Source organism: Festucalex cinctus, chromosome 4, assembly GCF_051991245.1.
Source record: "Festucalex cinctus isolate MCC-2025b chromosome 4, RoL_Fcin_1.0, whole genome shotgun sequence".
Classification (NCBI taxonomy): Eukaryota; Metazoa; Chordata; class Actinopteri; order Syngnathiformes; family Syngnathidae; genus Festucalex; species Festucalex cinctus.
Window position 1 is genome coordinate 12,249,359 of NC_135414.1, and position 24,270 is coordinate 12,273,628.

General features: G+C 39.8%; 1 protein-coding gene across 6 annotated transcripts in view; it reads right to left on the reverse strand.

The window, feature by feature from the left end:
• Positions 1-24,270, reverse strand: part of myo9aa (myosin IXAa) — a 93,075-nt gene that overhangs the window by 7,569 nt on the left and 61,236 nt on the right. For 2 of the 6 annotated variants that reach the window (XM_077518943.1, XM_077518941.1), the window contains 21 exons: positions 23,507-23,626; positions 21,646-21,690; positions 21,178-21,253; positions 18,527-18,667; positions 17,960-17,999; positions 17,735-17,857; positions 15,726-15,806; positions 15,416-15,526; positions 11,075-11,197; positions 10,365-10,514; positions 8,814-9,124; positions 6,352-7,348; positions 5,671-6,269; positions 4,125-4,224; positions 3,709-3,915; positions 2,948-3,045; positions 2,717-2,856; positions 2,355-2,575; positions 2,176-2,292; positions 1,882-2,070; positions 1,708-1,755 (listed from right to left, as the gene is read on the reverse strand). In XM_077518943.1, the coding sequence (XP_077375069.1) occupies positions 1,708-1,755; positions 1,882-2,070; positions 2,176-2,292; positions 2,355-2,575; positions 2,717-2,856; positions 2,948-3,045; positions 3,709-3,915; positions 4,125-4,224; positions 5,671-6,269; positions 6,352-7,348; positions 8,814-9,124; positions 10,365-10,514; positions 11,075-11,197; positions 15,416-15,526; positions 15,726-15,806; positions 17,735-17,857; positions 17,960-17,999; positions 18,527-18,667; positions 21,178-21,253; positions 21,646-21,690; positions 23,507-23,626 (4,037 nt within the window). The remainder of the gene's footprint in view (positions 1-1,707; positions 1,756-1,881; positions 2,071-2,175; positions 2,293-2,354; positions 2,576-2,716; positions 2,857-2,947; positions 3,046-3,708; positions 3,916-4,124; positions 4,225-5,670; positions 6,270-6,351; positions 7,349-8,813; positions 9,125-10,364; positions 10,515-11,074; positions 11,198-15,415; positions 15,527-15,725; positions 15,807-17,734; positions 17,858-17,959; positions 18,000-18,526; positions 18,668-21,177; positions 21,254-21,645; positions 21,691-23,506; positions 23,627-24,270) is intronic. The other 4 variants (XM_077518946.1, XM_077518942.1, XM_077518945.1 and 1 more) reach the window with 3 other exon arrangements.

Genomic DNA, 24,270 nt, shown 5'->3' on the forward strand with positions numbered 1-24,270 from the left:
GGGCATCTCTGGTACAGTTTTTAACTGGTTTTATTCCTATCTCACACACCGATATTTCTTTGTAAGTATGGATACATGTTCCTCTGAAACCCATGAAATTAAATGTGGGGTTCCCCAAGGCTCAATCTTAGGCCCATTACTTTTTAATCTTTATATGCTTCCCCTTGGGGAAGTCATCAGGAGACACGGCGTCAACTTCCACAGTTACGCTGATGATACACAGCTGTATATCGCCGTGTCACCTGATGACATGGGGCCTATTGATACCCTTTTAAATTGTATTTTAGATATTAAGTCATGGATGGCAGAAAATTTCCTGCAGCTCAACCAGGACAAAACAGAGGTTTTAGTCATCGGTCCTGAAGGTCAGAGAGAGAAACTTTTACCTAAACTACAAGATTTTAAACCCACGCAATGTGTAAAGAATTTGGGCGTCCTTTTTGACTCTGAGCTAACTTTTAATCCTCATATTAAAAATGTAGCCAAGATCGGTTTTTACCATCTTAAGAATATTGCCAGAGTCCGCCCGTTTCTCTCACAGGCCAACACGGAGGTGCTGATGCATGCTTTTATTTCTTGTCGTTTAGATTATTGTAATTCCCTGCTCTCTGGTCTTCCCAAAAAGAATATTTCAGTCCTACAGCTCCTTCAGAACTCAGCTGCACGTGTGCTGACGGGGACCGGAGGGCGGGAGCACATTACACCAGTTTTAAAATCGCTGCATTGGCTCCCCGTGCGTTTCAGGATTGATTTTAAGGTGCTTTTATTAGTTTTTAAATGTCTTAACGGTCTTGGCCCATCTTATTTATCTGACTTGCTTTTACCCTATTACCCCTCGCGGCCTCTGAGGTCTTCTGGCAGCGGCCTTTTAACTATTCCAAAGGTGAGGACCAAGACACATGGTGAAGCTGCCTTTAGCCACTATGGTCCTCACCTATGGAATGGCATGCCAGAGAGCATCAGGTCTGCAGAGAATATTTATGTTTTTAAGAGGAGGCTTAAGACTTACTTTTTTAGTTTGGCATTTGATTGACCTTTTTTATTTTTATTTTATTTTATTTTATTTTACTTATTATTATTTTTACTTTTTTATCCCCTTTTATTTATTTAACTTTTAATCTATATTGTCCTGTAGCTTTGTTTTTATTTATTTATTTTTTCTATCGTGTTTAACCGTTTTCTTTTAGTGTTTAAATGTTTTTATTTGGTAGTTATAAAATTTTTAGCTCCAGTGTTTTCTCATGGGGGAGCCTCCACAGTGAGAGGGATGCTTGGTCTTCATCCATCTCACTGTGGATGAACTCCTCCTGGGTGCCTTTCCTTACAGGGTACATCTGTGCCCAGCCATGTTGTGGTTTTCATGTGTTTGTTGGGTTTTGGGTGTGTCTGTGGGTACGATCATGGGGATGGGGGGGCTTTTTCTTTCTTTTATTTTATTGCATTATGGATGTCCAGCACTTTGAGTTGCATTTTAAATGTATGAAAGGTGCTATATAAATAAAGTTGATTGATTAATGAACAACATATTGTTTAAGTAACGGCTCTTTTTGACAGTGCGCAACATTATTCATTTGCAAAGGCAGAATATTCTGGGACTTGAATAACTAAACAAGGTGTATTACACAAAATGTAAAGGCAAACAATTGTTTTAATTTTTAATAAGATAATAAGATGATATAGAATAATGATGTCACCGAAGAAACCTACAATGTCTGCATCTTTCTTCCTCCGTTTTTTGCGTTCAGGTTTCGGTTGCTGCAAAACAGACATCAGAATCATGAAGATGCTTCTTTCACATTTGATCCACACCACTCGAAACGGATCATATTTATGAGCTCAAAATCACTATGAATATCCTTGAAGAGTTTGTGAGGGCATTACCTTCGTTTGTGTGCTCTCCAGAGGTTTATACTCAGTCATGAACTCATCCAGGAAGACTTTAAAGGTGTTCACCCAAACTTTGACAGGAGACTCTCGCCAGTCCCTCTGCTCCTGCCGCATCGTCTTTTCCAGGATTTGCTCAAACAGAGCATAGAGGTCTTTGTAGCGGATGCGCTTACCATCGTCCATCTGGTGGTGTAAGACAAGCGTAGAGGTTTATCATGTTACTGTGGAAACAATTGTCAATCAAATAGTACTGTCTCAACTGTACGTAATTCGAGTAAGATTCCGTACCGCCAAGGCTGTGGAATAGGAATTGAAGATGTTCAAACGGAATTCCTTCAATGCTTTTTTGAATACAACGTCCACCATGGTGTCCTTCTTGCTGTCTTCTGTGTCCAAGTCACTGATCTAAAAGCGAGCGACCACAATTGGAACAAAAAATATGGAGAGGTGTGTGTGTGTGACCTTACCTTCTTCATGAGAAAGTCATTCATGCTCGTGTAGTCGTTAGTGCAGGTGAGGATCTGAAGGCCGTCACTTGGCCACTGAATAGGTTCTGCGGCCACATTGCTGATCTTGACACTGCGCCTTCGCTTCACCTTGGGAGAAGGTTCCTTATTCTCTTTCAAGTCTCTGAACCCTCGATCCCATGTTGGGTCGGGACTGTAGCGAGGTGACAGGTTTTCTTCACCTGTTAAATGAACAAGAAGCTCCGTCAGAGACATCGTGGTAAGAGTTCTTAATCTGGAAGCGTGATGAGGTTTCATTACGTCCACACTCAACCACCTCCGATTCTACGGAAAAACAAAACAAAACAAAACATTCAACTGACCTTGAAGACCTTCTCTCAGCAATGTCCCGGTGTCTACGTAGTCTGCATCCAGCGAATCAGCCCCGCAAATCAGCTTCTCTCTGGAGGTCTTCTTATCACTCTGCTTGGTCTTGGTCCAGAAACGCATCTTCCCACGGACTCTGTTGAAAACCGACTGCATAAAATTGTGTTCCACATATACCAAATGCAATTACTATGCTAACACTTTGAATAATCAGAGGAACAGCAAACCTTCCGTCCTGCGAGTTCTTGCGCAATGAGTCCACTTTTTTCAGATCTCCTGTAGACATAACTTTGTGCAGATCCTTTTTCCCCTCTGAGCCTGCAGGCTGGAATAACAATGTGTGTGAGAGAATGTTTAAAAGTATTGGGCAAAACTTGAGGCAAACGCTGCTTGAAATATTGGGCTGTATTATGGCCCACCAGTAGATGGCAGCAGTCACATCTTTATAGCCATGAACCGTATATCACCCCCTCAACAGGAGCTAATTATAATCAAACTCAAATTTGGCACCACAAAACGTACACTTAGACAATGTTTAGACAGTTAAACTACAATGACATGCACATTTTGTACAAAACATTACAAACATTAAAGAATAACTGAAAAACACCTGTGAGAGAAAAAAAGGTCATGTTATGTTAGTAAACCCACTTAAAGTTTAGTAGCAATAGTAGGTCTGGGAAAACACATTTAAGAAATCGCCCTCCTTGTGAAGTTAACATTAACCTTTTATCCTCTGATTCATAGTCAACTCATTTTACAACAGATGTTTTCTTCTTCTCTGGGACAGTTTTTTTTTTTTCCCAATACAAAATATTTTTGGGCATTTCAAAATGTGTCTTCCACTGAGTCAATTGAATAAAACACATGTGGAAGCTCAGGATAAAGAAGTGTCAGTTGTCTATGCTGTGGGAGTTAGGAGTAAAGAAGCGGCAAAGAGGTAAAGAACGAAGCCAAGGCCAGCGATGGCGTGGATGGGGCCTGTTACCATGTCGGAGTCACTAAAACAGGAGCCTCCGAGGCCTTCCTCCATGGAGCTCTGCTTGGACAGGGGTAGAGGGGAATGTTGGGGGCTGGTGGCGTCATAGTCATCCTCATCTGAATCGCCCCCAACAGAAAGGACGGGGGCGCGGGTGAGGAAGTCGGAGCGAGTCCGTGACATTCGGGCTTTCTTTTTGTGCCCCACTCTGCCCACCTGGAGTTCACCGGAAGTGATAACAGCATGTTGAAATAGCAAGAGGATAGAGCCCAGTTTGCTGTCATACCCTTTTTCTTATAGTTGTGTTTCACCTCAACACAGACATAGGCCACCCATAAATGCAATTCATTCATTCAATCACTCATTCAATGCAGCACAAATGTATTAAAAAAAATAAAAATAATAATAATAATAATTTTGCTTACATCGCGTGCTTTTGCTCCTTTAGGCAGTCTGGAAACAGATGTAGGCCCCTCTGTAGCGGCAGCTTGAGGCGTCCCTTTGGTGACGTTAACGCTGTCGAATCTGAAGTGAAAATATTGAAGAAAATAAATAAATAAAAGAGGCATTATGTTAGTTTAGCCAACACAACAACTACGTGATTTACCTGGATAAATAAAGATGAAATAAAAATAAATCCACAGTCTACTTGACCGGTAGCCTACTACAATTCATTATGTCTTTTATGGCTTGGGAAAACATTTACTGTGAATTACATCATCCAGGATTAGTTTGGTTTCGAAACACAAGACTTAAATTCCATTTGCAGCAAAAAAAAGTTTTGATTTATAGGGCAAAATACTTAGTGTCTTTCAGTCTCTTTTCGTACTCATTTGGAGATGTGCTGTTCATCACTCCAAAATGCGAGGATCATTTTAAGCAATTCGTCACACAAGCACAATCACCCACAATAGTGTCAGTGTTAACTGTGTTGTATAAAATCTTGCTTACAAAGATGAACATGTTCCATTTTGATTTAGTTTGTCTTTCCCAAGTAGCTTGATAAGATTTAAAAAAAAATGTGTAAAAAATAGTTTAAAAGTTTACTGGTCACTTTCTCTTTATTTAGGATAAAGGATGATTAGCACTTAAACATTTTGTGTGTCAACAAAAGTCACACACAGCCAAACAGTGTGCAGCTTGCATTTTCAGGAAAAGGCCTTACAACTAAAAAGTAAACGTGGATGTGCCACAAAAAGAGGAATGATGGAATGATGCTGAGCAGGAGCTGAACTACCAACTTGACATATGTTGTGTCACAAGTAGAGCTGTCAAACAATTACATTTTTTAATCAGATTAATCACATCGTAGAATTTTGATTAATCATGATTAATCACTGACTTGAAAAAGCTTTTTTTCCCCAACATTTTTGCCCGCTGCACATGCTCATCCTGCTTTTTCTAATCAATTATTTGCCTAATTTAAAATGGGGAAAAAATGACCTACGGCATATGTAAACATTTATTAAATGCTTTACTTTAATGCATGTAGTTATGTTTATTGCTCAAACTCCAACAGCTACCTTTAATGTAACCATCCACTTTCAGCTAAAAAGGATCATCTGCGGTCAAAATTAATAGTGTGATTAATCTGTGGTAATACAATGATTAATGCGATAATTTTTTGTGATTAATTAATTAGTTAACGCTTTAACTTTGACAGCACTAGTCACAAGTGATGCATATATTGAACATCTGTGAATGTCAGTGGTATTAATTAAATTAAATAATTTGTTCATCACAAAAAGATACTTCCTTTTCCTAGGACATGTAGTTATTCAGATATTCATATTTGCCAAAAGCAAAGGTAAAACTATGAACCCCCAATATGTGACGATGACAGGAGCACTTCACTGCTACACTAATTACTTAGATATTTCAGTCAAAAAATAAGTAGCAAACATTATTATAACACTGCTTAGAACTCTCCGCACTGACCCAATTAAAGTAGTTTCTTATCTTAATACTTACTTAGTAAAAGTGACTTTGTCCCTGGGAGAGAAGAAGATGTTTCCCGGCTTGGTTGTCAGACTAACAGTGGAGCCCTGACTACGTTGCACTTTCTTGCTGGCTGCTCTCACTCTGCTTGCTCCATCTTTGGACTGCAGGGCGAGTTTGGGTGCCCAGCCCTCGGCAGCATGTTTATCCTCCTTGCGCCTCTCTGTGGGGGCAGAGGTCGGCGGAGAAGGTAACTGGGGCACACCCCCACCTTGCGGTGAGTGCACCGAAGGGTCCGACGATTCTGACTGGGATCTACTATGAGGAACTATCCCTGATGTTCTCTCAACGAGCAGAGATCTGGGTCTGGGTAGTTTGCCAGAGGCGGCGGGTCCGCCGACATCTTGTTCACTCTGCCGGCTCTGCTGTATCTTCCGCAGAGCCTCTCCCCTCTGTTTCTCAAACATGTCTCTCTCATACTGAGCAAAGAAAAGCCGCTGACGCTCCAGCGCTTCTTTCTGTTGTCGTATCTGCTCCATCATCTCCTTCTCATTCTGTTGTTTCTGATTACGCTGCCTCTCCTCTTTCTCCTCGTTCAGCCGCAGCAGCTTCTGCAAGGCAACCTGATCAACCTGCGGGATGACAGTGGAAACAGAGTCGGTTACAGTAAATAGCGGAGCTGGAAGTTGCCTCGTGTCTCGTTCAGTCACAAACCTCAACGCAAGGATGGACCAGGTTGCTGAGCTCTTCGCTCAGCGGGGTTTCCTTCTGCATGCTGATGACCACCACCACCGGCCTACGCGTCGAGTCTTGCCTTTCTTTTAAAGGGTGACTGTCGGTAGTTGGAGCGCTGGTCATCTTGGAGTCTTGTGCAGGTCCCCCAGTTGGATGACTAGGAATGACAGCGCTGCTTTCATTCGCAGGGATGTAAAATGTCGGGAGGTAGTTCTCGAGTTTGGACGGATGTGAGGCGGAGGAGGTGGCAGGCTCTGTTTGATGTTGAAAACGGCATCCAGCATCTGAAGCTGGCACCCTGTTGAGTTGCTCAGTCTTTGGACTCATAGAGATCGCCTCCATACTTGGATCTGACAGGGCTCCAAGCGAGCCAATCGGCGAGCAGAGGTCCTCGCTGTCAGTCACCTCCTCTGTTGCTTTGGGAGCATCCTCAATACTCAAGAGTTCAAAGCTGCCTTTGGAACTCTGACTGTCAGGTGTGCCCTGCGGTGAACACAGAGGTGGGGTGATGGAGGGCACCAGTTCAACAGACCAGCGCCTTTCTTCGGTGGTGGGCGAGCCTTCGCCGCACGTGGAACGGACCTTGAGGAGCTCCAGACTGAATTGGGCTTGCTCCAACTCTCGCATCCGCCGGCTCTCTCTCTTGGCCCGGTTGGCTTTCTGGCTGAGCTCATCAGCTGCTCTCAGCTTCTCTCGCACCACGACTGAGGATGGAGTGAGTGAGCGAGGGGCCTCCGAGTGCCATGTAGGTGAGCTGGCATATTCTCCTCCCATTTCTTCCTCCTTAAACTCTGCATCGTTGCTGCCAAGGATATTGAGTGTCCTTTCCTGGTTGTCATAGGAGTGGTCCTCCCAAGTGCTAAGGTCCAAACCCATGACCCTCACAAGAGGATCCTCTTCTGGTGAAAAGCTCACCTGACCATTCTGTAGTTGAATCTTCCTCTCTTTAATCTTCTGTTTGGTCAGTTCTTTGAAGCTGGTGTTTGGAAGAACATAGGGACAGTTTTAGCTCATTTAAAATGTGATTCTTACCATATTAGTTTACACCCTAAGGCGGGGAGCGTGTGACCGCGCTTCTCCCGTTAACGCCGGATATGAGCGGATATGTCATTTTGTTTTGTTTTGACCAATTCTTGATCTGAGCCGAGATTAACTCATTTGTTCCCAAAAATGTATAAATCCGTTTTATTTTAAATCTTTCAAGTATCCCAAAGATATATTTATATGTTTGTTTGTTTTTTAATGCTAGAGCAAACAGAAGGCTTTGATGCAGCCTTTGAACTGCAGAGAATGGGTTCAGCAATGGTAGTAATTACAAAAAACAGCCAACAGGTGGCAACAGAGTATAAGAGATCAACCAGGGCCATGTTGAAAACAATCTGATTTCTCTACCGTTCTAAGCAGATTTGTGAAAAAATGCTGAAAAATGGAAACATACACTTTTTTTTTTGATGAAAGAAGAGACTAATATTTCTTTTGGTAGCTTCCCTGTTTCTGTAGCAATAGAAGACAATATTCTGTGGGCCTTGCTAAATCAGTCAAAATCCAGTAAAACAGCCGCTTCTAAGAAGATGGCTGGGAGCGAATGAGTTAAATGCATCAGAATATGCACGAGAGGTTGACGTGGGCCTCGTAGCGTCCTGGAATTTTATTCGAGTGTTTATGGTTGACGCAGAATCGTGGGAGTTATGAAATAAGTGAAGTGACTGACGACGGCGCAGGAGCAATTCGAATCAGTGTAACGAGTCACCAGTGACATACTGTTAAGAAATATGTATGTAGACAATAAGGATGTTGAAAATTTTGACGGCTTTGTAACGGAATGGACGATGAATAATTACCACTCGATTCCCAAAGGTTATTATAACTATATGCACTCCAGTGTTGAAGGTAAATATACCCGCAGATGCGACATTGTTTTTTTTAATATTGAAGGTTTATAATAATAAACTTGTGTTTGTATAAACACCACTGGTGTAAGCTGTGAAATGTTTTTGGAATTATGTTTCTATCTACTTCAGGACCTGAGATATGATTTATTTTTAATATTGTTGAATTGCCAGGAAAACTTCAGTTTTTTGGGGGTGACTCAAAAGTCTCCCATAGGTTTTCGAGGCATGTTTTGCCAGGCGCTTTAGGTCTTAATGGGTTAAAATGTTTTCACCAGAGTTAGAGGCTTGTATGAAAACGTTTGCTTTCCTCTGATGATCTGATTGGAGAGCTGCTTTGTGGGCTTGCTCATAATAAACGCTGAACATTGACTAAGTACGCTCTAAGACTAGCACGCGATCTACGTACTCCTTTCACCATCTTGCGTTTGAATTGGTCATGTTCAAAATTTTCACAACTCTGTTGTCATGATCAATCACTGCAGACAAATTAGAGTTGGTGTGACATCTACAAAAATTAAAAGGGTGTTTCCCACCCGTTATAAGTCTTACCGTTCCCGAGCAAGGTAGCCTCTGATGATAGCCTGGAGGTGCACCGCAGCAGCATAGATACGCAGGTAGGCCGCTCTGGCTTGATGACAGCGCCAGGCCGTCTGAATGACCAGAGCTGCCGTGCAGCGCCGATACAGCCACAGGCGCCAAGCCCTCTGAAGCACCACTGCAGCTTCTCTCCACAACATGAACCTCTGACGCTCCCGGTAACCCCGCCAATGTGCCTGCAGGCACAACGCTGCCGCCTCATGGACATTCTGGTCAATTTGCTCTTCCTCACTTTCCATGGGTCGGTACAAGCGCCACCATTTCTGCCAGTAAGAAAATTTTAATATTATTTAATGTCTGTTATTATCGCTTCATAGAATACATTGTTGCTCATGAACTCGGACAAAAATCTGCTCTGATGCAGGAATTCATTCCACCTGCGTAATTGGGAAACTGTAATTATTGCACCAGGTGAAAAAGGGATTTCCAATGTATCTATTAAGGAAAAATAGTATTGCGCCTAAAACAAAAATATTGAAGCAATATTTTGATGACTCCTTTCAGTTTCAGAAATTGAAAGGAAGACAAGATGATGGTGAAAAGTAGGGCTGGATACCGATTCTAATTCTCTCAATTGATTCGATTTCAATTCAAGAGTTCAGTTCGATTCAATTTAGATTTTTCTCCGATTCGATTCGCTTCAATTCAATCTGATATTTATTATAATTAAATCTCAAGGACATGATAAAAACCTTTCATAAATCTAAGACAATGCTTCTTGTGAACAATAAATTTCAAGAAAATAGTAAGATACAAAAATAATAATAATAATAATAATAATAATAATAAACCTGGACTTTAAAATTCTATTTTGAATTTATGGGAAAAAGATATTAAAATAATCGAATCACGGTCAGGCTTGAAAAGGAATTATTTTGGCAATAATTGAAATAACGATTATTCAAACCATCATTTTTCTTTTTTAATACAAAACAAGAAAATGTTTAAAATCTAAATATATTAAGACCAACTTAAAAAAAATAAAAAATCGAAACACTTTAATTATGTAAGTTCCTTTTGGACCAAACAGAATTTATAATAACATTTATTTATTTATTCATTTATGTTGGAAAAAATTTGAAGTTGGAGTGCAGCATGTGCACTGTGCAGTAGGACGAACATTTATATTTTGGTACAAAATCAAAAAATGTTTCAATGTTTAAAACAAAATTTAAAAAAAATACAAAGACAAATACAATTCTTTGAAACACTAATTATGCACGTTCCTTATTAATGAAACTAAAGTTATTAAATTTTTTTTAAGTGCAAATGCATAAATTTAAACAACTCAAATCAGTAAAAATAATCTTCCTTACGATTGTGCTGATTTTGTAATTATGGAGTGTAATAATTGTAATTGTAAATTGCATTAAATTTTTATTAATTGCACAGCCTTAATGTCATGCATAATCACTTCCCAACTAAAAACATGAATTGAATACAGGCAATACAAACTTACTTGAAACTTGAATACAGGCAATACGGACGCAGAAAGACGTGTACCTGGACGCAGGCAGCCGCTGCTCTCATTCTAAGAAACTGCTTCCTCTCCAGTCGGGCTCTGAAGCGTTGCTGCAGCATGACGATGAGCCTGAGAACCTCGCGGTGGAGTTGGGCCTGCAGCTGCTGACGCTCCGCCTCCCGCAGAAACACCTGAGTGGAGGGAGCATCACAGGGTTGGCGCAACGTCACAACGGCTTAATAAAGGAAGAGGTTTGGAGAGTCCCCCACCTTTACAAGCACTCACACACGAACATCGGAGGGCCACAAAAATGCCAGGTATGAACTTGTAATTATATAGACAGCATCCTGAAGACATGGACCCTCATACATGGACACACATACACCAAATATGGGGCACTGTCTTCATTACATCCTTACATTAAGACAAGTTTCATCAGTTGTGTTACCCATTGCATCCCTCCTCCTTGTCCATATAATTCAATGTGCTGAGCTGTTTTGACTAAGTCAATGTTTCTGGAATGGCAACGTACACACACATATACATAATCCTAAAAAGCAACGTCATGACAGCATGATGATTGACTATCCTTATAGCATTGTGTCACCATATTTAGCTTGTACTTGTAGCTTAATAAACTCTTGTGAGCATCCATTGCTTCATACATCTGTGTAACATTATTGGCATGTCACAACCATATGCCATCTAAGAAACTCCATAAGAGTGACAGACGAGAACGGATAAACTCTACCATGGTCTTGCCAACTTGATACCCATCTGGTTCCAGGTTCAGCTGGTCTAGCCAGTGCTGGATGTCCTCTCTGGTGGTACTGATGCGCTCTGGGAGCAGCACAGAGAAGTGATGCACAAAATCCTGTGACGGGAAGACAAGAAAGAACAAGGAGAAGTTATTTTTATGTTTGCTGATCAGTAAACAGATCAGCTCTTCATTTTTTCATGCCTTCAGACATCACGATATAAATATGCTGGATTCCTACTCTCCAAACTGAGCCCCATTGTGTGGCTCCAATACACTGCACCCTGAGCTGTTGGGGGTGGATGGGGAAACCGATGCCGTGTTTATACAATTATAAGCATGGGAGTGTTGCAAATGTGGATGAGGACAATGGGCGAGCTCTGTTCTAAGGAGTCAGCACACAATCAAATCTGTGAAAATGATATCATGCCAAGGATATTTGTCATTAGTGCTGACCGCAGCGCTAAATAGGTTGGGAAGAATGTCTGGCAAATGATGAACAGTGATGCTCAAGTTATCTATGAAACCTCATCATAAAGGGTACCATTATGAGTCTCACTCAACTCATATTAAGTCACCGTGATTATGTGCAGTACATTCATCCACCACAAAATTGGGTCCGCATCACATCTAATGACATTCAATATGTTCAGCTCCGAATTAAACTGTCAGCAGACTGTTCTTTTGTTTACTGCAGTTTTAAGTTTGGCTTTAAACTGTAGTAGACCATAATGGAAGGTGTTTCTTCAGTTGTGTTAAATTGAAAGATTAAAGACACTCCTTTGTATACCTTGGTTGTTAATCATTGACCGCCAAAAATGTTTAATCACGTTTAGTAAAATCATGACGTATGCCGCCATAAATGTTAATTGACGTCAACTACATTTTTGTTTTTTGTGTGTTTTTTTTAAGACAATGTGCAGTGCAACGTCTAATGGAGCGCTGCCTGGTCAATGAGGTTGTGAAATCAAAAACACCCACTAATTATGGCCAGCAGATGGCAGCAGTGTATCTCTTTTCATTGGGCTGCTGGTGTATGGTTGCAATGAAACATAACGGAATCTGATGAAATATAACGTTTTCAAGAATGATGTGAATGATCAAAGCCTTTGTCACATTAAACCTAATTCACCGCGGGTCACTAAACAAAAAAAAGTGTCAAATTCACTGTTGTGGAGAAAATGTATCTTTTCACAAAAAGCTTGTTTTCTCATCTTTTCAATTTTTGCTCAATGTCACTCAAATGACCTTTTTCAAATGGTGATTACTAAAAAACTGAAAGAGATAGAAACGTACTTTTTTTTTTAATGAAAGAATGGAATGCGATCTTTCATGTGTTACGCACGTTGTATATGTAGTAAAAGACCACAATATTCTGTTTGCCTTGAAAAATGAGTTAAAATGCTTGAAATCGGCTGGCACTGTTGGGGTTGTTATTTTTTGATAACGTATGGCAGTAAGAGTTAATAAGTTGAGTTGATATTTGAAAAACTAATTGCTGCGTTGTTTGGTGATTCTCCTCCGACCTCTGCCACAAATCAAGGCATGTTTGCCCACTGAAATCAATGCTGTCTTTTTGGCTTAGTCTTTGTAATCCCTGCAGATAATAGTTTGAAACCGATCAGACAAGCCTGTCTGAACCACACCTCATTGAAGTCACAAAGAACAACTTCTTGTTTTTGAAGCGCTGTGTGAAGATCTGTGCACCTAATTGTAGTGTATGTACAGTAGAGCACAAAACTAGCAAAAAGAGCACACCATCTTTCCACAATGTGGGCTAGCCCTGTCTATTTCACGCCAAAAATCTGCTTTGACCAATGCCAGTGGATTGCAGCCACCTGAAAGTGTTTACGTAAAGAGGGCTCACTCCATTGGTTAGAAGATTTGTATTTTAAAATGAACACTCTTCTTGTTGTTGCATACATCCCCATAGGAAGTTATTGTCTAGCCAATCTCAATCATGTTTGAATATCCTACCTTTGATTGATGCCACTCATTAGCAAACAGTGATTGTATTACCAGTCATGCAACTGACAGATTAAACTTCACCAACTGAACTTTGACGAGAGCAAAAACATCAATGACTATACTTTTGATGCACTAACTTAATCGTTGCCTCAAATTCATACGTCATGACAGCTTTGGCACAAATTAACATCCAAAACCACAAAATGGCAACAGATGAAAGATTGCAATGACCGACGTCATTCTAACACATTTATATGGCACCAAGCGAATTGTACTTGAGCAACATCAGCAAAAAAAAAGATTTTTTGGATAAGAAATCACCACCCTCGACTTGTGGAAAACTGAGTGTCAAATATCATTCAAGCTTTGTGGATTTTGAAGAGGGAGATTGATGGTACATCTGTGTTCTGGCCAACACATGCTTGCACAGAGGGGAAAAAAATGTTAATATGATACACAGATGCACCCCGTTTACTGGCTAAACTTTGGCTCTTTGAGGGTTTTCTTCTTGGAGAGCTGTTCTAAACCACAGATAACCATCAATTTTAAACATAAACTAGTCACATTGTTCACTACTTAGCTCGTGGAAACAGATGAATAATGTTTTCTGTGGCTGGAGATTTGGGAGACAAGGAGCCTTTCTGAGACTATACTTTTTAAAGCCACAGTTTGGTTCAGTTCACTATAACGCATTTTGGGTAATACAATGTCATGCATTAAAATACACCACTAGTCACACTTGCACTCAGAGAATCAGCGTTTTCACAAAGATTTAACAACACTAACAAAACACAGCTTGTCCTCTTGAAAAACCAAGACGAAAGAACACAAAATGCTTTGTGTTGTTAATTGTGTCATGTTGCTCCTTTGAGTGCAATGGCAGGTCAGAGCACTCTGTCGTCACACGGTTCACATAAATCAAAAAGCAGCCAACCCACCAACATACCCTGCAAGCCAAATTAGGCTTTAGTAGTGGTGGTAAAAGTATGAGCTACAGGTCACATACAGCCACCGCCATTTTCCAATCACTGCCATCCACAGGGCATTGACATTATCAAGCAGCAATAGCATTATTATTATTATTTTTTTTAATGATGTAATTAAGGAGTTGGTGAATTGATTTATTGTAAATTAAAAAAAAAAAAAAGACATATTTCCAGGGCGGCACGGTGGATGACTGGTTAACACGTCCGCCTCCCAGTACTGAGGACTCTGGTTCGAGTCCAGGCTCCGGCCTTCCTGGGTGGAGTTTGCATGTTCTCCCCGTGCCCGCGTGGGTCTTCTCCGGGTACTCCGGTCTCCTCCCACATTCCAAAGAAATGCATGGCAGGTTAATTGGGCGCTCCGAATTGTTCCTAGGTGTGCTTGTGAGTGTGGATGGTTGTTCGTCTCTGTGTGCCCTGCGATTGGCTAGCAACCAGTCCAGGGTGCCTAATGCCCAAAGCCAGCTAAGATAGGCTCCAGCACCCGCCATGACCCTTGTGAGGAATAAGCGGTCAAGAAAATGGATGGATGGATGGACATATTTCCACATGTACTTATTTATTTAGAATTGGTTAAGTAATAAGTAAGTAAGTAGAACTGTCAAATGATTTTTTTTTTAAATCAGAATAATCACACCTTAGAATTTAATCACAATTAATCACTTAATTAAAAATGCTTTTTAATCAACATGTTTTGCCCGCCAAATTTGAAAAGTACCTCTTATGTGTTACTTCTTTCAACATGTAATGTTATGAGGACGTCTTCAACATTTTTTGATCCACTGCATACTCTCATCATCCTCTTTTTCCTAATAAGTTAATTACTTGCATAATTTAAAAGGGGGGAAAAAAATTTTTTTTTAAATAGTTTGACATGAACAGATATTCTGATGTCATACACAAATATTTATTACATGCTTTACTTTAAAGCATGTAGTTATGTTTATTGCTCAAACACGTGTGCTACCCTTAATGTAAACATCCGCTGTCAAGCTAAAGGGAAAATCTGTGGTTAAAATTAATAGGGCAATTAATCTGCATTAATACATGATTAATGCTATATTTTTTTGTGATAATCAATGAGTTAACGGTTTAAATTTGACAGTACTAATACTAACAATTAGATACAATTAGAAATGAGAGCGAACTACAGTATTATTTGAGTACTAGAATAACAAAATTGTACACTTAAGAGAGAGAAAGAAAAAAATAAATAAATAATTCCATTTACGACTGACCAGTAGTCGGTTTTAAAAATACAACATGGCCGTTAAGCTTTTTTTTTTTTTTTTCCCAGCACTGGGCCACCCCATCCCAAATCAAAGTGTGACTGGAAGTGTTCAAATAGCTGAGGGTCCACATCTTGTAGGTGCGGTAACGTTACCTTAAAGCTGTACTTGATGTTGTAGCCTGATTGCCGGATGCGCACAGTCTCCAGCATACCCGTGTAACGCAGCTGCCTCAGCACCAGGTTGTCATTAAACCGCAAGGGCAGCTGCGAAAGGGAGAGTGGAAGTTTGAGCAAAGGAAACGCGTGGAGAAAGACAAAGAGGGAGCAACAGGCGGTGGAGGGTGAAAAGAGAAGAACAGGAAATGATCAACAGCTCGAGAGTACTTCAAGAGGTATGGGGGGAAAATGCTTTGCAAAACCTAAACGATCAAAGTGGCCACAGTCAAAGTTGCATTTGCTTTACCTTCTCAGCATTGGATCGGATGCACTTGACAAAATAAGGCTCAGACTGACCCAAGGTCTCCATTAGCTTATTGAGAGAGGCCTGCAGAATAGGACACATACACGAGACATCAAATTAAACAAAGGTGGCTTTTGTTGGTTACTTTTTTTTTTTTTTAATCGCCTAGTAAAATTTTCTTCAAGATAACTGTGATGCCATCATAAACAATCTCTTATAAAGTTATTTGTATATTATGTTCCATGTGTTCGTCTGTACGTGCGTGCGCGCTTGTGTCAGCTGCAAGAGGAATTCAGCCTCTGCCTCTTCCATGGGAGATTAAAGCAATCAGTCCAACACAGGATGTGGGAAGTGAAGTCATCCTCGCACAGCGGCAGCAGCTCTCACTGCACTGTTACCAACAACCATCCCTCGCAAAGAAAATGGAAAATCAGCAAATAGTTTGTGTTTCTTAACTGTTCAGTGGAAACTCTATAAAGTCGGAATCCCCTGACGCTCATTTGACCAAATATTTCCAGTAAGGTGAACTATCAAGTCACACTTAAAAACTCAGAAGTCGAACTGTCATTGCGAAATGCATTACACAACATATCTTGCTGGATATCAGCACATGCGGTGAAACTTCAAGATTAACTCATTCACTCCCAGACATTTTCACTGAAGCAAGCCCCTTCGCTCCCGGCTATTTTAATGGATTTTGACTGATTTTGCAAGGCCCACAGAATATTGTGTTCTATTGCTATATAAACATGGAACCTTCCAAAAGAAAAAGTAGAGTCTCTTCTTTCATCAGGAAAAAAAAAAAAAAAAAAGTATGTTTCTATGAGTTTCCGTTTTGCAGCAATTAGCATTTGAATATAGCTACGTTTCATCATTATTCACAAATCTGTTTAGAACTGTGGGGAAAACAGTTTGTTTTCATCATGACTCCGGTTGATCTCATACTCTGCTGCCACCTGCTGGTCGTTTTTCTAATAACTACCATCGCTTCAACTGTTCTCTTCAGTTGAGAGGCTGCATCAAAGCCTTCTGTATGCTCTAACATAAAAATAAAAAAAAAATAAGTAAATAAAAAACGTAAAAAAAACGCATAATTATGTCTTTGGGACACTTAAAACATTTAAAATAGAACATATTTATACGTTTTTGGGAGTAAATAAGTTAAGAAAACATTGTATTCAGGCAATTAAGACTGTTTAACATGTTAGTTTGACTCCAGAAAAGATAGTCAGAAGTTGTCAGTTAGTCACAATTACATTAAATATTAGGAAGAAAAATAGATCGAGGCCACACATATAAAAGTACAATCAAATGAAAATAAGTAACTACGGTGATAACTAAGCATGTTAATTGTGTCTCCCCTTTCATAAGCTCGAAATGTTCTAAATTAAGACTGTCATAAACCACCTATATTTCATGTTATACCCCTAACAATAAACACAATATAGGCAGAACCACTGGTATAGAAGTAATAAATAATCTTTATCACCCAGTGGGAGTCAAAATGACTTAGTTAAGCCAACGTGTGGCTGCTCAGAGAAGATGCAGTTTTGCTGCTGCTTCTTCCACTTTCTCCACTTGAACTTTTAGGACGCTTCATATTTGAACTATTGCTCAAACAACACTCCTCAGCACAAACGCTTCAGTTTGAAAGTAACTAAATATCAAATGTGAGGTGGTCACAAAAACAATGATGTGGAAATGCTGCTTGTGGTCTTACCACAACACATTTACTCAGCAGACAATAACATTGCACGATTGTAGTAAGGTTACGTAATGCAGGCAAAACAGTCAACATGTGCTAAATTCTCTGACTTGATGTCATTCATCTGAGATTTTAAGGTGTGTGTGTGAAAGGCATAATGGACTTCCCACACCCTACTTAAACTGGTATGCCCTCTGTGTTTGTCCTATTCATTGTGAGATGAATGAGACATCACAGTGTTGCAAAACTGCACTTTAATAATAGAATCTGTTCAAGCACTGTGTGTATGCGCGTGTGCGCGCCTGACCTGGAATTGTGCGCTTATACTGGGTGGTTTCTTCTTCTTGTGAAGGTGAAGCAGTGACTTGGTGATGCGGTCATGAAGCGTCAGGTTGCTGAGGTACTTCAGTGACTTGACATTCAATAAGTGCTGCAAGAGGCAATCAAGGCAGAACACATGAACACTCCATAATATCTTTTTTTTTATGATTATTATTATTATTAAAAAGATTTAAAAAAAAATCCTCATTACCTTTGGAAGAACTGGCTTGGCTTTGTAGTTTTTGTTCCTCCTGTTTGTCAAAAGTAAAAGGATAAATTGGCAATCTATCAGGCGTCATCCTTTGAGTTATTTGAATTGAAATCAGCAGGTAAAATATGTTTTGTTTATAAATTCTTTTATTTTCTAGATCACTTTTCATTATAAGGATGACTTGTGACCTCAGCTGACTTTGGGAGAGTAGTGGAGGAGACCCTGAATTTATCACCAGCCAACTGCAGGGTACATATAGACAAATAAAATTCACTTTGAAATTCACACCCTTGGGCAATTTAGAGTCTTCAATTTAGCGGCAATGCTTGTTTTTGGAATGTTGAGAAAAAAACCTGGAGAAATCCAACATAAAAATTTGACACAGGAAGACCAGCGCAGAAAACCCTGAACCTCGTAACAATGAGGCAGGGACGAGTCCACTGTGCTGCACTACGAAGTGAAATGATCCTTATCCCTCGTGAGGTTAAGCGGTTATATGTTTTTTGTTTGTTTGTTTGTTTGTTTGTTTGTTTTTAAATCATGCCCAAAAACGGAGAGGGCGCTCACATGAGAATGTCATGGGCTCGCTCCAGAAGCTTGCTGCTGGCAGAGTTGATGAAGACGCCGTCTTCGTCTGTGGTGGAGCTGCTGGATGATAAGCGGCTCTGTCGACCCACACGCCCGTTCCAGGCAAGGCCCGGAGAACCTCTATGGTAAAGCACACACAAAATTTGATTTTATCCCATTTATCAATCAATCAATCAATGTATTCTTCCTTGGTGATAAATACTTTTACCTGAGTGATTCTGTCTGGTACACAAAAAAAACAGCATCATTTCCCCCCAAAAAACTAAAGATGCACAAGAGTAGATTCACTCAAAACATGAGGCACAATCTAATACACAATATACACTAGGGATGTCACGATAAGGGCAATATCGTGATATTAAAACTGTCACAATATCGTCGTCGTCATGTTCACAATATTTAAAAGGAACACATCTGTTAAAAGAGTCAGGTTGATTTCCATTTGTGCAGATATAGCACCCTATAGTGGCTATTTTTTTAGTGCAATTTAATTTTCATTAGGGATGTTTTAGCCTTCCATGTTTAAAATCTATGCTAATTGTCAGATGAAGGGGAACCTAATTTGCTTGTGAATCGATCAATGTGTGCTTGCATTAGCAAGTAAGAGCCTCACTGTTATTAGAGATTGTAGGTGGTTTATATGCATTGCTGTTATGTACAAAGGCACAATATTGTGCTTTTTTTAGTATGAGATCTTTTTTTTTTTTTTTTACAGTATTGTGCTTTTTTAAATATCGCCAACGCCTCCACAATATCGTGATAATTATCGTATTGTGACGTTTGGATATCGTTACATCCCTAATATAAACACAACCAAGCATCACATCAGTTTAAGTAGTAAAAGCACCAATAAGAGGGGAAAATTAACAATGGGAGTGCTAACAAAAATTACATTTGTATTTCTACCAGTCTGAATCAACATACCATAAAAGCACTGTGTAGCGTCATCTTATTTCTCAACTCATACCTTTTAGCTACATTGTGTATACAAGATGCGGTCAGAGAGTGAAACACCAAGTAACAGAGCTACTCATTTATTTCCCATTGCATTCCCATATTTGTTACAAAATACAGTGTTTTCAGACAAGACAATAAAACTCTATGATCTAATACATTCTGTCTGTTTTTTCCGGCCATGGAAGAGATGCTTATGTATCGGCATACCGATTTATCCTGCCTTATGCACAAACTCAGAGCAAGAGTGGATGTGATTTGATTACATGCACACGAGCAGCCGACATGTTCTGTTGAAATGGCCCGATATGCTACGCAGAAGCATCACTTTGCGTAAAAAAAAAAAAAAAAAAAAGCATGTATTTTCTGCATTCTTTAAAGTATAATTGGAGAACTACACACTGCGATGGCTAATAAAGATACGCACAAATCATCTGATCACCTCTGGCCTAAAACCTTAACATTTCTCCCCAGTTGATCATCAGCTTGAGTAAAGGGCGATGCACAATATGCCTATTGTGTTAACTGGTCTATCCCCGTGGTCTCTGTAAGAGCCCCATAAAGCACTGCAGTGTGCAGCATGCAGTCCAGCTGACAAGCACCCTGCCGGGACTGAATATTTATCCCACTCTAGGCATTTCTCACCAATACATAGCTGTGACTTTACATCACTGAGGAAGCAGCTGCTAATTTAATTCGGAGAAAACAGCAAGTGAGTGCAAGAAAAGGAGACAGAATAGTACGAAGAGGCTGCAAATCAAATGAAAGAAGGATTTAACACGCCCTGACTGAAGAAAAAAAAAAAAAAAAAACAGGCTTGGGCGGGTTGTGTACTACCACCAGTCATGAGTCGTGAGTTACTAATCTGATGTTCCTAAGCTAATTAGAGAAGTGGTGGTTCACGGTCTCAGTGGGACTGTGACAGCCACTGGGGACAAAGCACAGTTGGTCTCTTCTTCATAACAGACACACACAAATGTCAGAAAGGACAGCCGTGTCTGTGAAATATGTTGAAGAAACATATTTATGGAGCCCCTCTCATAATTAATAATGTATTCAACAACAATTATCTTAAATAAGCATGACACTTGGTGATCGTATGGAAAAATGTATGTGGAAAAAAAAAAAGAATATTATTTATATTTTAATATTATTATTTTTTTCTTGACAAAATTAGGTTTCATGCAACCCCATGCAAACATTATGATTAATATTGTATTTGTGAAATATGAGTTGAGCAACAAAATTCAACCAGTTTAATCTATGTCACGGGGCAGCGATGCCACTTGTTGGCGACTGCAAATGATATCGCAGTTGCTAAGGGGTCAGGTAATGACCAATCACGGCTCCCGTTTTCTGAAACTGAGCCGTAATTGGTCGTTACCTAAGCCCTAAGCAACTATGATGTCATTTTCAGTCGACAGCAAGTGACAAATTGGCTGCCCCCTTTCTGTCAATTAAAAATAAATAAATAAATAATGGCTGCCCCCTGAGATGGATGAAAACAGGTGGATTTTGTTTTTAACTCTTATTCCACTAATGCAATATTCATCATAATGCAGCGTTTAGGCTAGTTGGGGGACATACAACATATTATTGTAAAGAAAATTTTTGGACTGACATCAGAACATGGCAAATGCTATAGAAAATAACATAATCCATTGTCAGACTCTTACCGTGGACATTGTTCATTGATGGTGTTGCTCCCCTGATGGTCCGACAGTGGTGTACGCGCTCTCCTCCTGCTCATACCTGTTGACCAACAGACAGCACTGTGTAAGCATCACACAACTTCCATTCTAAATCTAAAGTCCAAATATGTTATTACAGTGTGTTATGTGCCTCTCGACTGCAAGTGCTTTATTTCAGAAATAAAGGTCCGTGAAGGTTAAAATGAGTTACTTTTGTTAGTGTCAAATTATAGAAGGGGGCATTTAGTCATAATGCTTTCCTTTTGCTGTTTCATACACAAAATAGCATTGTGGTCGAATGTGGTAACAGTCCTAATGTTAAAATGTGTGATGGAAGAGCAGTGATAAGCCTGCATTTTATATGTATGCCATATGGCAAAAATACCGATGAGAAATTCAAGAGCTGACTAAAAGTGATTGATTCATCAGATGGCTTATGACAGTACTGTATACCGTTTTCAGTCTCATCAATTTGTAAATTTTCACTCTCATCGGGAGCTGCAGGACAGCACAAAAAAAAAGAAAGATAATTATACATTTGAGCATCATGAAAAAAAAACATGAAAGTGGCATGTGAAAAAATTTTGGAAGTCTATGTGTAAAGCACTAAGTAAAAAGACAAGCGGCAAGAATACACACACACACACCAACCAACCACCTGAACTAACATATCGATTGCAACTTACATATCGATTACAAGAGCTATATCAAATATAATGGCTTTTATGAAGATACTGATCAGTTTGATTGACACTGTCAGAGATATATTAAAGGGGAAGTCAACGCAAAAAAATATATAAAAAATCTTGACAATAATATGTTCTATGCAGCCCCACTTGTCTAAATGCAGGATTTTGGTTAATATTGCATTAGTGGAATATGAGTTAAGCAGCAAAATCCAGCAGTTTCTTTCACTATCAGAAGGCAGCCATTTGCCATTTTACTGTCGACTGAAGATGACATCACAGTTAGTCAGGGCTCAGGCAACGACCAACCACATCTCACCAGTTTTCTAAAGCTGAGCAGCGCTTGGTTGTTACCTGAGACCTGAGCAACTGTGGTCATTTTCACTCGACAGCAAGTGGCAAAATAGCTCTCCCCTGATATCTCATTCCCTGCCACTGACGAAAAAAAGACGTCAAATGATGCTTTTGCTGGGCTGGCAGTGAATGTGATATAGATAAAAGCGGCTGAATGTTGTTGCATATTCCACAAATGTAATATTAATTAAAATGTGATGTTTAGACTAGTGAGGTCACAACATATTGTCAAGAAATGTTTAATGTTGACATCCCCTTTAACAATGATAGAAGTTTGCAGTGGTGTAGTACTGTACCACACAACGAGTTGAGTCAAATATTTTGATTATCTTATCTCATTTAGTTAAATGGCAGAATACAAATATTTGAGTGTCAATAAAAAACAAAACAAAAAATAACAGAGGTGACATAACTCAAATTTGCATGCAAGTCAGAACATTATTAACCTATGCTAAGGCAGTTCTAAGATCATAATTCCAATAAATTTAAATAAATGAGTGTGTTGCCTTATGTTGTGACATCATATTCTAACACCGCTTCGCAAACTACTGTAGTTCATTGCATGGCGTTCAGAATCTTGAGGCCTCTCTGCATTATTGTCGTAAAGACGGGATATTTGATGCAGCTCTCATATTGGATATCATTATACAGCATTGTGCAAGTGGTCATAATGTTGTGGTTGTCCGGAGTCTGCGATGCAACCCATCAGTCATCAAGCACCATCACCAGCAGGTCTAATTGTGCAACATGGGAGTATTTTTGTGTGAACTGCACTCGAGGGCAAAAAAGGTTAAAAATGGACATGGAAGCAGCAGTGATGGTTGCCTAGCAGTGGCAACGTGTCAAGACAAAGCTACAGCAACATGCATTTCTTTGCTTTGCGACTAACATTTTAGTGACATGACATGCCTGTGAACACCAAGCAGGGGAAAGGGCTTTAAAAAAAAAAAATCCTAACATTCAGATATGCAATGCAAGAGGGGAAAGGGAGACAGAGGGATGGGGAGACCAACAAGCATCTAGTATACAGAAATAGTATATAATACATCTACGAACAGAAAACCGGGTAGTCGACAATAATCACAAAGCAGTCAATAAAGCCTGTGAATTGTTGTCTCAAATTTGGCTGTTATGGTTCTGATCTCGCTTGGCTTGATTCAAGCTGCAGTACAGTGCAGTTATGTTGATGTTGGTTGGCCTCATCCCTTATCCTTCCCAGTGGTCTGTGGGTGGACAGGTAGAGTAGGAGGAGTTCTTTTCTTTGGCAGCCTTACTGTGCTTCTCCTCTTTGCATCTCTGCAGGATCTCTAAGCTTCTCTGATGCACAGGGTGCTGCAAAAAGCTAAAACTATCCACACTTTGCAAAACTGCACAGGGAGCAGCGTCATCATGCCCTTGGAGAAGCAAAACAAGATGAGAAGAGAAACAAGGAGAAGAGAGAGAGAAAAACAGACAGACATAAAACACAGGGAAAAGAAAGACAAATGAAAGATTAGACAGTGAAGAAAAAGAGATGCGGTTGTCTACTGGAAAGAAGACGTTCTGACATTGGAAACTGCATTTGAGGAAGTAGTTGGATGTTTTGTCATTCCACAACATGTATTTTGTGGCTAGGTGTTGAAAGCCATCGAGTTGCCATACTTTCAACAAGTTAGAGGAATAAGAATGTGAATCTGTGAATCCTTTCTTTGTCACATTATTACGCAAGTAGTGGCCCTATTTTTTTATACATGGTGTTTAACTACCAATGCAATATATATCGTCTTGTTAGCCTTTTCACACTAAGTATGACAATTATGCCATTATCTGCTACAATGGCAAGCAAAGAAGCAACAGTTAAATACAAATGTCAATAGTGGGGTGCAGGACAGGATCTTTTGGGAATTGTAACGATTGGAAACCATTTGAAGCAAATGTTAGATTTACTTTCTATTATACCTGGAACAACATCTGCATTTCGACACTTTCTATCACATATCAAATGCAGCTACAGTGAAGTAAAGCAGCATTCAAGTTGACAGAAAGTTTAGAGAAAGAA